Source organism: Agrilus planipennis, unplaced genomic scaffold (genome assembly GCF_000699045.2).
Source record: "Agrilus planipennis isolate EAB-ADULT unplaced genomic scaffold, Apla_2.0 scaffold63, whole genome shotgun sequence".
NCBI lineage: Eukaryota > Metazoa > Arthropoda > Insecta > Coleoptera > Buprestidae > Agrilus > Agrilus planipennis.
Window position 1 is genome coordinate 248,476 of NW_020439363.1, and position 18,370 is coordinate 266,845.

Sequence of the window (18,370 nt, forward strand, 5' to 3'; positions counted from 1 at the left end):
TTCGTCCCCAGTGATGATGCGCTTCAAAAACGGATCATTTTCGTGACGTTTGAGAAGCGAATCGCAGACGTCAATGCGGCGACACAGATTTCTCTCTGTGAGAACATGGGGAACCCATACATCGAGCTTCGAGGATAATCCCAGGCCTAGATACAAGAATACAATTAAATCCTCTGTCGGGAAAAAACGAAATGACTTTCCGAACAACCCGATAATATCTAACTGGAAGACATCATTCTTAAATGAAGCTTGGTGGGATCTGGGCTATTGTTTTGGATAAAATGACGTTATAGTCCAAAATTTCAGAGCCGCCAGACGTTACTTATTTTCAGAGTAACAAAATAGATGGGATACGGATACTGTTAGCATGTACTTGAAAGTATACCAGCTAACTTGGGCTTTTCTTAAAGTCTAAGTGCCGATTTTAACATAATGTTTCACAGAAAATTGTTAAAAATTAATAATCAAAACTGCTATCGCGCTTGCACTTATACTTACAGCAACAGTTTACTTGTGTTTGACTCCTATAATTTCTCTGGCTGCTTAAAAAAAAATATTAAAATAGTTCCTAACGAGCATTATATTTAAAAATGGAAACTTGGACTATAAACAAAATTACGATCATTTTTTTGCGAACTTTAGAGCGTCTGGCAGAAATTGCCGCCGGTCGGAAGTGTCTGGCAGTGCTGATTATTAATTTTTAACAGAAGAAATATCTGGCAGATCTGGGATCATGCTCTATTAACTGTTTATAACGAAAAAAAAAAAACATTTGGTCCCTTACACTACATTCAGTTTCTGTAATTTAAAACCAATGATTTAGGAGATGGAATATAAAAAGATTAGAAGATATTAACTAAAATCCCATTTCTCTTTTTGGATTGACACTAGGTACTTATTAGGCAATTTTATTTCGAAATTATTCAAGTGGAATTAGTAATTCGTGCAAATTTCCCATGTTTACAATTTCATTTGGGTAATTAGAGATGTCTAACGAGGATAATTAGTTTTATGAATGTGTAAGATGGTCAAAAAGTAATACCTATATTTGTCTGTTAAATCGTAAAGTCTATTAATTATATTTAACTTTCTAAAAAGTTTTCATGGTACATCAACTTTTATAACTTCCTCTATATACTAATGATTCTCATTAAGATGACTTGGGCAGAAGGGAATCTACCGTTAAATACCAGAATATAGAACAATGGCAATACCCAATTATACAGAAACTGTTATTACACATTCTGCAAATTGGTATTTCCACAAATTAAGTTACGTCANCTTCAAAAACGGATCATTTTCGTGACGTTTGAGAAGCGAATCGCAGACGTCAATGCGGCGACACAGATTTCTCTCTGTGAGAACATGGGGAACCCATACATCGAGCTTCGAGGATAATCCCAGGCCTAGATACAAGAATACAATTAAATCCTCTGTCGGGAAAAAACGAAATGACTTTCCGAACAACCCGATAATATCTAACTGGAAGACATCATTCTTAAATGAAGCTTGGTGGGATCTGGGCTATTGTTTTGGATAAAATGACGTTATAGTCCAAAATTTCAGAGCCGCCAGACGTTACTTATTTTCAGAGTAACAAAATAGATGGGATACGGATACTGTTAGCATGTACTTGAAAGTATACCAGCTAACTTGGGCTTTTCTTAAAGTCTAAGTGCCGATTTTAACATAATGTTTCACAGAAAATTGTTAAAAATTAATAATCAAAACTGCTATCGCGCTTGCACTTATACTTACAGCAACAGTTTACTTGTGTTTGACTCCTATAATTTCTCTGGCTGCTTAAAAAAAAATATTAAAATAGTTCCTAACGAGCATTATATTTAAAAATGGAAACTTGGACTATAAACAAAATTACGATCATTTTTTTTGCGAACTTTAGAGCGTCTGGCAGAAATTGCCGCCGGTCGGAAGTGTTTAGTAGTGCTGATGATTAATTTTTGACAATATTCTGAGACAAGAAATCTCTGGCAGATCTGGGATCATGCTCTATTAACTGTTTATAACGAAAAAAAAAAACATTTGGTCCCTTACACTACATTCAGTTTCTGTAATTTAAAACCAATGCTTTAGGAGACGGAATATAAAAAGATTAGAAGATATTAACTAAAATCCCATTTCTCTTTTTGGATTGATACTAGGTACTTATTAGGCAATTTTATTTCGAAATTATTCAAGTGGAATTAGTAATTCGTGCAAATTTCCCATGTTTACAATTTCATTTGGGTAATTAGTGATGTTTAACGAGGATAATTAGTTTTATGAACGTGTAAGGTGGTCAAAAAGTAATACCTATATTTGTCTGTTAAATCGTAATGTCTCTTAATTATATTTAACTTTCTAAAAAGTTTTCATGGTACATCAACTTTTAGGTCTTCTAAATAGATTCAGATTATTTTTTACATGAATTTACGGTAATTCCAAACACAACACTAAATTTTGAGATAACAAATTAATGTTATAAATTTGTAAACACAACTATTAATTAACTCAATGTTGGGCTAAAAAATGAGTAAGTTTCTGGAATTTCCAAATATAAGAAAACTGTGGAAGGCAAGGTGGTAGAGGACTGAACTACGGGCAAAATATTTTCATGCCATTAGTTTAGATTGATTCTAAAAAATTGAGCGACATCACATTTCATAAATTGAGTTTTTCTATTACATAAATTTAGGAGACCAACGCTGACAAAAACTCAACATCAAGCGAATAAAAGATATTTGAAAATGTACCTGAATCTCGTAACTTGAGAAATTGTCCAACCAGATTCAAAAACATTTTTCAGGATTAATTTGTAGTTGAAAAATCGACCTCCCACCTTCTGAGGGACTTCGGATGCAAAAAATGGATCGAATGGGGCTATGTTGTACTTCGGCACCCCTTAAATAACTATAAATTATTTCGTGTACAAAAGCATAAATCTTTTTGAGTAATAATCATTACCTGTTTTGAATAAGTGTCGAACTCCATTGAGTCCGTCTTTGACGCAATTGTCAAAGTCGGACTCATTCTTTTTGCAGTGGGAAAAATAATCCGCTGAAACAAAAGAAACATATAGCTAAAAGAAGGAGATGGAGAAAACTTTTTACAAGAATTAAAAAAGGTATGTATACTTCTGTTTATATATACACATATATATTGATCGCCAATAATTAACTGTGCATTTATCTAAATAAGTAATATCAGGACCCTAAAGCATCCTAATGTGAATTTTTTTGTTTGTTTCGTTTTTTATTACCATTTCACGCTTTAACTACTCAATCGATCATCCTGAATCTTTGGTCACACATTGTGAGGGGTACAGGGGTGATTAAACAAACAATTAAATGTGTCACATAATAACCCCACATAAATTAGTTATCTGTCATACTAAATTTCAAATTCGAGGAGAATAATAAGCAACTACCCCATTAGCTTTCGTTGGTATCCATCACTCTATTTCTAAAGAACCTTGCAGGAATATGTGCTTGTAATTCTTAATATTTCATTATTAATATCAAATGTCTGCAATAGCAATTTTGAGGATATACACAATAAAAAAATATATACCTAAGACTATGTTTTCTATTCTTTGGGAACAGTTTCTTTTTCTGGATAGAAGGTACTTTATCCTTTTTTTCTACAACTGACAATGCGTCTAGAAAATTTCATGATGATCGATTGAATAGTTAAGGCGTGAAATCGACCACGTAAAACTAATTTTTCTATCCTTCGGGAACAATATTTTTTTTTGATAAAGGGTACCTTATATCCTATTCTGTACAACTGACAATGTGTCTATAAAATTTCAAAATGATCGATTGTGTAGTTAAGGTGCGAAATCGACTAGATAAAACTAATTTTTCTGTCCATCGGGAACAATATTATTTTGGATAAAACGTACTCCATGTCTTTTTCTGTACCCCCTAGCAATGCGTGCACAAAATTTCATGACGATCGGTTGACTAGTTACGACGTGAAATGGAAACAAACTCACATTCGCATTTGTAATATTAGTTAGGATTTTATACGAGAAATTTACCGTGTGGATCTCAAGAAAGTTGTTTGAATAGGATTTTGTAACATGAAATTGTTCTAAACATAAGATAAACACACTAAATTCTTAAATTTACTTCAATGCTACTTTATTAAGAGCTGAATTAAAAAGTGAAAAGTGAATTCTTTCTAATGCAAGATACACCGCAGAGTTGGGTAATTTCATTACATAAACTAGGCTTATGTAGAAATGCTAGTATGTAAGATACAATGTGTACATGTACGAATAGATCCAATGAGCATGTATATATTTAAATATTTCACCATCCCTAGAGTTGAATTCGACCATAGTCAACATTCGCCAGTTATAATGCATATATATTTTGCATTTGGTCAATTTCATTTTTTTGAAGGTCGACCAATGAGCTGTCTTTTGTTTTTAAAAGGTACTTCTTTTTTTAGTCAAATCTGAAGGCAATTTTTCATGATCATTCTGGAGGTTTCTGATTTGATTTTGATCAATTTCTGGTTTCAAACATATTCGTATGTATTTTGTGGGAGTCTATTGAACATTTACATATTGAATCAATCAATCAATCAATCAAGCAGAGCTTTATTGATAATTTGATGATCTGGGTATATTGTCGTTATTAGCAATTTCATAATTAGATTTTGTATTTGATTATGCAATAGTTCACAGTAATCAGATTAGAATCAAACTGAAAATAGAGAAAGGAAACTACAAGTTATGCTAGGTGTAACACATTTGTAACATTAATCACCTGTTAAAAAAGAAAATCTTTTCATTAACCCGACACAGTTATTCGGCCATAACAGAAACTATCACAACTTTTAGAAGAAGAAATGTGGAGAAACCATAGGAAAATCACTGAAATATTGCGCTTACATTTACCGTTAAAGGTCTTAAAGCTTTACAGAAAAGTAAGAGTAAGCACAACGTAGGATAGTAATAACTGACCAGTAATAATCTATGCATTATTGGCTAGAATATACCGCTTAAATAAATATCTATTAACAAATGTGGCAATTGAAGAAATAGAGGAAAACGGAAGGTCATTTCAGCTTTCCGGGTAATAATAAAGAAAAAGCGCGTAAATAGGATTCGTATATTTAGAAAAAGCTTTTGACAATGTTAAATGGGATAAGTTGTTAAATATACTTAAAACTGTAGGGATGAGAGATAGAAGAGTGAAACATAGTTTGTACAGGCAGTTATAAAGCTTGAGCAGAACCGTAGAGAAGTAAATATTAGGAAGGGAGTCAGTCAAGGATTCACACTGTCACCGCTACTTTTTAATCGATATATCGAAACAAAATCATTTAAGACAGAACAACTTTAGGGATAAATACACAGAGACTAAAGATTAGTATGCTTAGATTTATAAAATGATATAGCAGTATTAGCATTTAGGATGAGGGAGTTAGAGATAGCCTTAAATAAAATGGAAGCGGTATTGACAAAACAGTACTGTCTGAAAGTAAATAAAAGTAAGGTAAAACAACTGGTATACAAAAGAAGAAAAAATAAGAATGAATACAAAAAGACCAAAAACAAGTCTCGTCTACACTCACGAAAGGTTAATTTAGAAAGTCGAAAAAGATGTTGATTGTTGGCTCGAGCGCGGCGCTGTACGGATGCGAAACATGGACGGTGGGCTCGACGGAAAAGAAAAAAGGTTAGGTTAGGTTAAATATGGTGCTACAGGAGAATGATGAGGATACCGTGGATAAAGAAGATTAGAGATTGGAAGATATTACAAAGTATAAAAGAACAGAAGTTACAATGGGAGTCAATTAGAAATAGACGAGATAGTTCGGTAGAGCACCTTCTCAGACATGAAGGGCTAGTTAGAGACATATTAGAAGCAGAAACAGGAGTTAAGAGGAGTAGAGATAGACCTACATCAGATTACTGTTCACAAATAGTTAAGGATGTGGGATGTTCTAGTTTTGGGGAAATAAGAAGAGTCTTAGCACTGACGAACGTATGATAATGATGAACAAATGTGTTCAATATTTATATATTAGAAAGCTATATTAATTTTAGACAGCTAAATAATTACAGTACAAATAATACATCTTGCTAACTCTTTAACAATTTAAGATTATTGGTTATTTTAGATAATTCATAACTGAGTTCTTTGCAAAATTTACTAGACTGATAAGTAGTGATGATGCTTCTTATGTCGAATAATTGTATTTCAATTGAGCCTCATATTTAGAGAACCTAATGTACAATAAGTGGAGGGTTTAAGGGCAAAAGTAGAGGTATTTGTAATGCATACAGAATGGGCTATGTTTGTAAATGGATTTAAGATGTAACAACATGAAAATACTTCTTTGCTTGAAAGCCAGACCTATGTACGTAGGTATTGTGTAACAATTAATTATTTATACAAAATTAAAGTGTGACGTTTGAAATTCAAGGCGTATAAAGGATTATTATGAGTATCAAAAATTGTGAAAATGAAACGTGCTTGGTGAAAAACGTGTTGGTACACACTTTCATTGATTATGCTTGCTAACTAGAACGCCAATGCAGTTTAACACTTACAACACTGTTAGGTAACAAGGAGTATGTAAGTGACATACATACTATACATATTACTATATAGACCACAAGTTAATTCATTAAAATAAATATAACATCACAAATCTGTTTTTCAAAGAATGTAGGTACAACAAAACCTTAATTAGCTGAAGTAATTTTGCTACAAACATCAATTTAATTAGGAAATGAGTTTTGCTTCTAGAATACTTTCAACTTTCATTAATAACTAGTTTTGACCAGCGACTTATTCGTAGCGTGAAAGTAATTGTATTTGTTCCAAAAGGTTCCTATTCCAAGTTTCAAATAAAAGGAGGAAGAAGGGTCATCGTAATCATAATTTTTTAATATATTTTGTTACCTGTCTATCACAAAAACCGCTTCACCTAAGAAGCTATAAATTGTGATGTACAATATTACTCATAGCTTGAAGATACGAAGACTTTCCTTTATTGATCATGAATTTGGGAAAGATAATTTGTTAAATGATTAAACTTCTTTTACAATTTTCCTTTTGGGATTGATGCGCTTTATTTTGTTTGTTCAAATAAATACATAAATAAATAGAAAGATGTCTTTAATATTGTCAGAATTGCTTGGTTTCAAAACAAAAAGCTCTGACCTTTCATTGAAGAGATTAATGGTTATAGGATTACCTGCACATTATACATTTTACAGATAACAACAACTGTTTTCCAACTGTAACTTTGTTCACTTTGTTTACTAATCCCATAAAATGTAAGACAGTAAATTAAAAGCTAATAAATACTCTGCAATTCATATCCTTCATTCTACATGTAAACAATGCCTTAAAGTTCAGGTAATATTTAACCAGCAAGTTGCTTGTTGTGTAGGCATAAGAATAAGTGCTTTAAACAAATCAAGGAGTGTATCTAATAAAGACCACACCTGTAATTGCGGTTGTTGAACAAAAATTTGAANTAAATTACAGAATTAATTACAAAATTGTTAAATAATTAAGAATGAGAAGTTTTTTTCAAAAAATTGTTATAAACAAGGCTACAATTCAGTGACAATTATGATTTTACCTAATAAATCATAATTATAAAATGTGTATAAATACTACGAAAGCGTTCAGTTAATTGAAAAAATATAGTCGAACTCGGTTATAGCGGACACGAAGGGGCCAAAAACAAAAGCTGGAGATTTTCATTAAAACCTATATATATATAGACCTATCACATAATTATATTTTGTATGTCTAGAGGGTAGTAAATTATAGAAGAAAACTGCTAAATACAAATTAAAATATGTATGAGTATTTAAGTGCCCGCATGTATTTGTATAATTTATATTTTATACTGCAAAATAGTAGCCATTTTGTTTTGAACCTGTTTTATTGCTCTATACAATCATACAATTTGTCAAAGGCTTGCAATATAGAAAGTTCGTTATTAGAACAATATATGAGAGTTATGAAGTCATATTCGAGGATGGTTAGACCGATCTTACAAAATATTAGTTCGTTATAACCGATTGAACATTTGCTAAAGCTTAACGTTCGTTATAAATATGTTCGTCATGCTATTCAGGTATGTATAACATGTGCTTGTATAGAACGAAATTTTGTTCTCTAAATTTCGTTTGTTAAGACCAAGCGCTTGTTATAATCCATGCCTGTTATAACCGAGTTCGACTGTATTTTGAATAGTGACAAAATGTCTAGTTATCATGAAGTGGTTGACTACAATGCCATTACTATTTTTTAATGGTTGCACTATCTAATAACAGTTCTAGTTGTTCTTGTTAACATGACAAGTACCTATACATAAAACATAACTACATAAGACAATAAAAAAATGGTTAATTACAATAATTTACAAATAATATCCGTGTAAAGTATACATAAACGAAAGTTTTTTTTTTTGTTGTAACCTTCCCTCTACAATTACCACTTTCACTTCAAATCATTATTACCGACTGTAATCTGTTAGGTACAAAGAAAGCTGCTGATGATGATTTTTTAAGTAGTTTCAGTTATATCTATGTATGGTATTAATTTTAATGGAATATTATACCAAATATAATTCATGTAGAAACTGAAAACGGAATTTTCTAAGAAATAATAGTACATATATACATCGTACACTAATCAGTAGCAATTAACCCTAACCAGCCGCCTCGCTACATAACGTTTCTTTTTCGTCTCTATGTAATGCAAAAATTGATGAAGAGGGCTAGAAGAATGGAATTAGTACGTGATTGTGATTAAATAGTTCGGTCTTTCAATTTTGTATTACTTAATCATGTACACTGAAACTATTAACCATGAAATTAGATCAGATTATTGGCAAATTTGCAACCGATTCTGTTACTGTTTGCGTACGTTTAGTAACGCTTTGTTGAGCAGATTTGATACCGAAAGAATACTATTTAAAATCAATGGTGAACCACTGAATTAAATGATTTTTATGTTTATGCGTGAAAATAACAGTGCAATATTAGTAATTGATTATTTACAGAGCTATTCTTAAAAACTACAAAAACAAAGATTGCATTTACTGAAAGAATTCTTAATAGCTCTAATTTATTTTTAAATTGAGCTTTAAAAGACTTCACTGATCGTGTATATCATTACTCTTGTCCAGCGATCAAACATTGTGATCGGATTTTACCCACAATCTTTTTTATTTAGATGAAATTAAATCGTATAAAAACAATCTTCATTTACAATTAATTCGACACGGTTTTTGAAGTATTTTCTTCAAAATAAATCGTAATTGTTCCTTTATTCAATTTCATCCCAGTTACTGCTAACGTTTGTTCTTTTCCTCAAAGCAGGTTTCGTTATAGATATTGTTCCGGCATTTATATAATCTACATGTTTGCATTTTATAATTACTCGTGTGCGGAAATGGATGCATAAAAGTGACTATTTCCCTGCATCCAACTTTCGTTTTAGCATGTCCGAGAAGAGCATGCAGTTAAATAAACTTTTGCCCATGCGATGGAAGATGTTAGAAAGCTCCGAGGGGCCGTTGACATTTATTGCACACATATATGTATAAACATGTACCTACTACCTACCTGTTACGTAATGCACGGTTTCAAAATGAAGACGATTATCTAATGAATTATACTGCAAAATTACGTCACAAACGTATGTTAAGGCAGAACCCACACAGTGCGGTTGCGGTTGCGGTAGGCGGTGTATGCGCGTCGTCCGCTATTTAGATGTCAAGTGGTGGGGGATGTTTAAAAAAAAACATGTACAGGGTGTCCCAAGCAAGAGCGTTTCCTTAATAACTGCTTTACAGTTGAAGATTTCAAAAACAGTTTCTTACAAAAGTGGTACCATATACGTATCTTCATTTAATAAAATTGTTTCTGATGATACGGAGTGTCCCATTTTTCTTGGAGGCAATCTGATTTCATTTTTTCAAATTGAATGTCCCATTTATTATTGCACTTTTGAATTTCTCGCTAAATTTAAATACCACTTTGTTATGTCTAAAATGTATCAATTTCCATAAAATTCGCACTAAATTGATAAATAGGCTGTTGCAGTGGTCTGCGCCATTTTGAATATCACCGAAAACAGAGGTGTGCTATTTTCACACATAGCTTGTGGAAGAAATGGCTTACTATTTCCACTATTAACGCAAACGTGTTCTTTTCAAAATTGGAATACTATATTTTTTGTCGGCTCATCATGGGAAAAATTTTATTTCCTTTCGTCCAATATGAGGATGTTACTATCTGCGACTAATACATTTTGGGAAAATTAAACTTTTATAATACAAATTTATATCAAGATATTAAGTATGTCTTTTATCCACCTTTGTTTTCTACGAACGTCAATTCCATTTGCTTGATAAGGTGTTGAGTAACGTTTCCTAAATTAATATTTACAGAATATTTTTGGCAAATGTCGCTTGGTGTCGCGAAATGTACCGCATACTGTGTGTGTCCAACTTTAAGCCTGAATGGGAAGTTAAATGCAACTTTTCTGTTGCTAAAACGGACGTTTGGTACCGGTATGGTACGACAACAAATTGTCGTTTCAAAAAGTGGGTCATGAAATACGTACCTGTGTGTCTGCATCTGACCGCAGACGTTTTACGGTTTTCGTTAATGTTGTAACAAATAAATAAATTTTCCTTTTTAATTGTTTAAAATCTCGTGTCTACGGTTGTTCACATTCGAGAAATGCTTTACGTAAGGACCGTTGGAAATTTCCGTGTTTGTTTATAAATAAATATAAATATTGCTTGTATATTGTTCACCCTGACTGTGGAAATTTTTAGAGACTTCTGGCAGTTGCTCTCACCCATATATCTAAAATTACGAACAAGAAACAGTGTGAGAAATTTCCATCATCATAATCCAAGCGTCTCTCTTGAATTTTTGTAAAAAAAATGAAAACGAGAGGGTAAATTACACTATAATACTCTTGTAAAATTGGGTGAATAACTGCATTTTAGGGTACTTAACTTATGCAGTTTTTAGTTATTAAGGTAGTCATTACTAAAATTTCATTTACGGTGATATGACAATAAATTTTTTACTAGTTGTATAATAGTTAAAACAATAAAAAAAAGGTTCCTAACGGACTTAAAATATAATGTAATGTTTAAAAAGGAACATTTAACACGTAACACTCATCATTCATCATTTTTGGTAATGAATTATCAGCGAAAACTTACATAATTTGAAAAATTAACTTTTCACTTTTTTTAAAACTATCTTATCAAATTTATCGTGAACTAATTTTATTATCATTAAGGTTTTCTATTAGGAATTTTTAGGTATAAAGTAGTTTATGTTATAAATTTTTAATAGTTGTCGATTTTAATATTCACAATTCGGTAGGACTATTTTTGATCATTGGAGACTTCTACGATGAGTTCAACGAGTAACCTGTTTCTATTGAAATGTTTCTATGTCAATATAAGCTACCATATCAGCAATTACGAGTCTAATAAGATCGGTTTTATAAAGTTTTAACATCAAAAGAATTCTTAGCGGTAATTCAAATAAATTTACAAAATTAGATGTTAAATTCTCGAACCATTTTGGTTTATTGAAGTATTTAAAATGTTAGTATTTCGTTTGCAAATTTCTGAAGATAGTTCATTAAAGTTTTTATATTACATGGCTGATTTTCGATATCAGAGAAGTAAGATAACTCAAGATGGAAGGAACAGTAGAGATATAAAACAGAGGAAAGGCAAGGTAGAGTCGGCTGTTATGAAAAGAAGTTACTTCAATGCTCACGAACGGTTAATTTAGAAATTTGAAAATTATTGTTAAAGGTGTATGTTTGGAGCACGGTTTTGCATGGGTGCGAAACGTGGACGTTAGGTGGAACAGAAAAGAAATAGTTAAAAGCGTTTGAAATATGGTGTTACGGGCGAATGGGAATACCGCGAATGAGGTAAGACATGAGCAGGAATTGAAAAAAGTAAGAGAACAGAGGGCCCTGTAGAAATCAATAAGAGATAGGTTGGTAGGATACCTTCTCAGACATGAAGGACTAGTTAAAGAAATATTGGAAACAGAAACAGAAGCTAAATGGAGTAGAAATAGACTTAGATTAGATTACTGTTCAGGACGTCGGATGTTCTAGTTTTGGGGAAATGCGAAGATTAGCTCAGGATAGGAAAGATTGGAAGTGCGTATCCAATCAGTCTTAGGACTGACGACCTTATGACGATGATGATCATATGGATGTTGACTTATAGATTTTTTGGATTTTGCATCTCATAATGAGAAAGGAAATCCTAGAATCATTTTGTAGTTCCTTTGTCAGTTAAGATAGAAGAAGGTAGAAATGATTATGAAATATTATGGTCTAGAACTTCACAGTCCTGTAAAGGGTTCGTGTTACTTACTTAACAGGATAAAAGGATACGACATTTGAAACACAATTTTTAACTCAGCGATAAAAACCGATTCTACTTGGAATTATTACGTAGTAAACCAAACTTTTTCCCTTAATACAGTGTATGTACATGTTTGACTACATATATAAATAAGAATTATATATTTATTAATACAATTTTATTAGGTACCATCTAAGCCCTATAATACGTACCTATCCTATTATTAAAGTAGATAATAAATGACATTAATTATGAGTCACATATTCTGTCGTCATTTTTTGACATCTTTTACTTTGACAATAGCTAGTAAATTGTTTAATTTAATGCTGGAAATTAAAACGAGAGTCAGCGGTGCACTTATTGTTAAAACTGTCCTTTTGAAATGCGTTTCTTTGACAGCACCGTACGTGAAGCAATGTCACGAGGCAGATCCAAAATTGATGGAGTGCTTCATAAGTGCCCTTCATCATTTACGGCCCTATTTAGCCACTGGAATAACGGAAATCGAGCTACCTTCAGTTGAACCGTTTCGTATGGACGAGCTCTCGTTGTCTCTGACTGGTGGACCCAGTGGCTTCAAAGTGACCCTCGCGGATATAGACATTTACGGAGCAAGTAACTTCACGGTTACTAAAATAAGGTAGTTATTACATTATTATTGTTAAATAATCATAACTGCATTGATATGCTTGGGATCATTCCATCATTACATTATCACTGTAAGGATAATTGAAACTTAATATTTGTAATTCTGTAATAGAAATCATGCTAAGGCCATAACGATATTTTGGAAGCTATATAAAGGCATTTGTAAGTGAGTTTGAGTATTTGCCGTCTCATACATTCAGGTGAAATTGATGGTACAGTAGGTTATTGTGCAGAAGTGGGGCTCCAACTTAAAATCGTCCTAAAAATTTTATTAATGGTTTATTAAAGAGACAAGAATATTTTCTTGGCCCCTTGTAGGTTATGCTATGGTTCTGTAGGTTTGTCCGATTCAGAGGATGGTTCTGGAAGTTTCGGAAGATCTCTCTGAATCAGATAAACCTTCCAATCGTCGATATGTGGTAAATCAGGAACTGAAAGATACCCTGCACAATCACCAAAGAAATTTGTAATTAGTTTAATGTAAATGGTTAATAGTACATACTTTAAAAGTCTTTGGTTTTCATGTTTTCAAAACAGTTGTTGTATAAAGTAGGAAAACTGTTTTAGATTAGGAGAAAAGAATCAACCTTTCGAAGGTAAAATAAGAATTCCAAGCTTGAGGATAGATTCAAAATACAGAAGTTCAGGGATTCTTATCATCCTTCCAGCTAGTGGAAATGGAACATTTCACGCAAAGTTTGGTACGTTTCAGGTTTTGATAAAACTTGTGTATTTCACTTTCAAATTGTTTGATATTTCAGAAAATATATTGGCAACAGTGAAAGGGACCACAAGTTTTAATTCCAAGAGCGATAATAATCGGTACTTGAACGTCGACAGTCTCAACATCGATCTCTTGGTGGGTAAAGTTAACATGGGTGTGACTAAAGTTTTTGGGAACAACAGACTTCTAAGTGAGTATAAAATAATTGTACATTTTATATTTATTTAATTTTTGTATATTGCTAGTTCAAAAACACTCCAAAAAATTAATATTCCTAAATTTCACAAAAATTGGAGTATCATACTGTATAACTTACAGAGAAGGTGAGATCTACAGGTCTTTAATTACAGGGGAGGGGGGATCTTAAAAATTCGTACGTTATATTAAAAGGTAAAGCCAAATTCATTCCTGTCACTATCGTTTAGAACATATTACTCTCCGACCATAAGTTTAGCGTCTTCTTGAAAGAAACTTTGAACTTTGGGTGTTTAACTCTCACGAGCTGCTAATACTGCTGGGCGAACAGTCTCTCCGAACTACGTCGAAGGGCAGGGCGGAATACCTTCTTTAGAGACTCGTGGGAATGACTGGGTGTTAAATATGAGAAATGAAGATAGAAAAGAGTAAGATTATCTTTGGAATATTACTGCCCCAGTATTTGCCATAGAAAAATTTGGACAGGAGTAGACGGAACCGGAACCCAAAATGCTACGGAATGTTCTATTCCTCTCGATCATGCTGCTCGATCTCCTTGATTATTTTTTTTTACGGGAGGGGGAACTTTTATCTACCCTAACCTTCTAAATTTCTAACCGTAAGTGAATTTACCAATAACGTAAGAATGAACTTACCAATAACATCGGAGTGATGTAACTATGTATTGCAAAACTTGACCTGTTTAATTTGGTAGATCAATTTGGGTTTAGAAGAAATAGAGGAACGCGGGAGGTCATTCTAGCTTTACGGGTAAGAATAGAGAAAAGGATAGAAAAAGGAAAGAGCGCATACATAGGATTTGAATATTTAGTAAAAGCTTTTGACAATGTTATATCGAACAAAATGTTAAATATACTCAAAAATGTAGGGACGAGTTACAGAGATAGAAGAGTGATATTTAGTAAATATTAAAAAGAGAGTCAGACAAGGATGCACACTGTCACCGCTACTTTTTGATCTATAAATCGAAGAGGCGATCTATATCAATAAAGACAGTACAACTGTAGGAATATATATAGAGGGTCAAATGAGTAGTATGCTTAGATTTGCAGATGATATAGCAGTAGTAACATCTAGCAAGGATGAGTTAGAGACAGCTTTAAATAAAAGGGAAGCAGTATTGAAAAAAACACTATTGTATGAAAATAAATAAAAGTAAAACAAGGATATTGGTATGCAAGAAACGGAAGGAGTAGGGGTAGACCTAGATTATATTACTGTTCGCAAATAGTTGTGGGATATTCTAGTTTTAGGGAAATTCAAAGATTAGCTTTGATTGGATTTGATTAGATTGTTTTCATATTTTGTGAGTATTTTCAAATAAATAAATTCTTTTTCAGCTGAGGCGACCAACCTGTTTCTTCGTGAAAATGGCCATGAAGTTTTAAAGATAATGAGTCCCCAGTTGACTCGGAAGCTTGCCACAGTTTTCCAAAGCATAGCAAACAAGCTGTTGACATACGTTCCAGTTTCAACGTTTTTAGTACCTGGTACTTCTATCAAACAGTCTTAGAGCTTTTATTAAGTATAATATTAAAAGTGCACCATCATGCGTTTGCTACGTATCATGCAGCTTTCACCGATTATGATGCAATGAATCTAAACAATTCGTGTGACAGAACATTGCAGATTGTGTGGCCCAATTATGACTTGCATAGTACAAATTCAATAACACAACAATGAAGAATAAAATCGTTGCATCATACTCAACTGCAAAACCATTTCAGTATATATGTCACTTTTTTATTTATACATAGATATGTACATGCTTGTTTCGGGGTCGACATGTATGCACAATTATTATTTAAGTGTATAAATAAATCTTTTATTACATACTTTTTCGTTGCTTATTGCTTAGGCGTTTTCCATTTTCATGTACTTTCAATAGCAAGTATTTTTAAAGGTTCCTGTATTGGTATATGTTGTGCAAATTCTTAGCTTCATTTGTTACCTATTGTACTATTGTTTTGTATTAAGTTATAACATATTCAGCGGGAGCTATTAGAAATACTTTTTTCTTAATGAAAAATAAAAATGGGGATTATAATGGTATTTGTGACGCTGAAAGTTTTAGTNAGGCGAGCAGTCCCTCCGAGCTACACAGGGTGAAGGGCGGAAAGGATCTTATCAGCTTTCTATAAGGAATAGTGGGAATAGATGGATGGTGATTGAAATAAGAAAGCTATTAAAAGTCGAAACATTCATGAAATTATAGCAAAATCAATGTGATATTTGAATGCTGCATGCTGGAATTGGTCAGAATTGAGTCTTACACCTTTAAAAAATAACTATTCCAAGAAATAGTCTTTTTATAATATAACTTTGTTTTATACTATTTAGTGATGTAGCATGCGAGATATTATTTAACAGGGTTCTGTTGTGAGGAATACAAAAATATTTTGTTTTCGTTGACTGCAAAATAAAATACTATGTAAAATTACTATTAATGCAATACCTATACGTATTAAATAAGTATATTATATGCCAATAAGTGATAATTAATTTGATATGGTAATACGTAACTCGCTGCGTGTGAATCAAATTCGTCTTTGATTAATTGTAAGGTTGAAACCCTGTATCATATCATAAGATCTTTAGCCCTGAGACCAGGTTGGACACGCATCTTTACTTTTCTCTATCTTGAGCCATTCGCATTTTTCGAAAACTAGAGCAATCTACTACAACTTTTTGTTTATGTTTCCATTGAATGTTTCTAACCAGCTCTTCGTACTTGAGAAGGTGACCTACCCATCACCGAGCACTATAACCTAGAGACTTAAACCAAGGGTCGGCAGGTAATTTTACGTGGAGTCGGGATGTTTTTGGAAATTTTTTTTGACGCTGAAAGCTCAAACATACTTTGTTATCTACAGAAAAATATTTTTTAAATAATTTATTTTTTTACCGGTTCAATTCCGAATCCGTCTACCTTGATCCAAGTGTTTCTGTGGTTTTCTTGGATCAATTAGGCAAGTAGTAATATTCTACAGATAATCTTTCACTCTCTTCTTTCTTCATTTCGTACGTCTCATCTTTCTCATCCCAAACACCACCCATCTATTCCCTCAAAGGATGCTGAAATTTTATAACTGAAGCGCTTTTTCCATCTTGGATACCTATATATCAAAAATCAGTTACTTCTTCCACTTTTTCGTCTTTTACTTTTATATTGGCTCCATCCCTATGTGTATATCCCTTATATACCAATATTTTTGTCTAATTTTTATTAATTTTCCTATCATACTCTTGTGTCTACACCGCTTCCATTTTGTTTAAAGTCATGTGTAACTCCCTGCTACACCATAATACTGCTGTACCAGCAGCAAACCATACCAATCCTTTGTCCCTATAAATGTCCATCCTTAAACCTCTCCTGCCTTCAATAATAATATTAACCGCATCTACGATACGCGAGTTAAAAGGTAGCGGTGACAATGTACAATGAACCCTTTTATACACAAATAAAATTTGCCTCTACATATTTACGTAGGTATTGAAGTAATGAATAATGTAGACGTAATGCTGGAAAGGAACGAGCGCTCTTAGACTACTAGTTTACTATTCATTCACAGGCGCCAACTAATTTACTTGTAGCAGTAATGAGTTATGTAATAAGTGTCGCAATTAAAACATTATTCAATATGGAAATTAGTGAAAATACGTTTTCATGCAGTAACGTTTTTAACTTTTGCTTAGATCTTTCTTCTTATGTGAAATTGAATTCTGGTTGTTATAGAAAATATTGATATTTGTAAAATATCTGAAATACATTTGAAGGAATAAAATATGTATGCTGAAAACTATAAAAGTACTTTTTTATTTCCTAAACAAAGTACATATATATTTATAGATAATTGGATTTCACTTTAGTTCTGTCCCTTATTGAAAATTTAGGTTCAGAGTTGGATTTGAAACCTCTCCTGAGATAAAAATGTTCAGTCTCTCAGAGTCTCTGAAAGCGAGACCCGAATCTCCGTCTCTCATCGAGTCTCTCTGGTGAGAGAGACTGTCGAGAGACTGTCAAAAAAACTGTTTAGCGCCTCTGAACGAGAGACTCGAGTCGATGATCGAGAGACTCGAGTCGCTCGTAGAGAGATCCCCATTTCGTATCCAGTCTTTGAACAAGAGATTCGAACCTCTGAACGAGAGACTCGAATCTCTCAATAAGTGGTGTCTCGACAGACATGGTTAAAATTTTAAAAAAAATAGTTCAACATATTTCAGAGATCCCAGTCTTTCTACGAGAGACTCGAGTCTCTCAATTTTTCAGTTTTATTCATTTAGTCTCTCTGTGAGAGACTCGAATCTCTGAATTAACAATTTTATCGTTCGAGTCTCTCATACAGAGACTGTGAGAGATCCATAAAAACA

At 32.7% G+C, this 18,370-nt stretch overlaps 1 protein-coding gene across 2 annotated transcripts in view; it reads left to right on the forward strand.

Moving 5' to 3' along the window:
- The window catches only part of LOC108734160, a 20,839-nt gene extending 5,005 nt beyond the window's left edge, over window positions 1-15,834 (forward strand). Inside the window, exons 2-5 of one of the 2 annotated variants that reach the window (XM_025978815.1) lie at window positions 12,811-13,051; window positions 13,627-13,760; window positions 13,821-13,973; window positions 15,340-15,834. In XM_025978815.1, coding sequence (XP_025834600.1) covers window positions 12,811-13,051; window positions 13,627-13,760; window positions 13,821-13,973; window positions 15,340-15,512 — 701 coding nt within the window. In that variant the 3' untranslated portion in view covers window positions 15,513-15,834. Of the gene's footprint in view, window positions 1-12,646; window positions 13,052-13,626; window positions 13,761-13,820; window positions 13,974-15,339 lie in introns of those variants that run through there. The other variant, XM_018465587.1, reaches the window with a different exon arrangement.
- The last annotated feature ends 2,536 nt before the right edge of the window (window positions 15,835-18,370 follow it).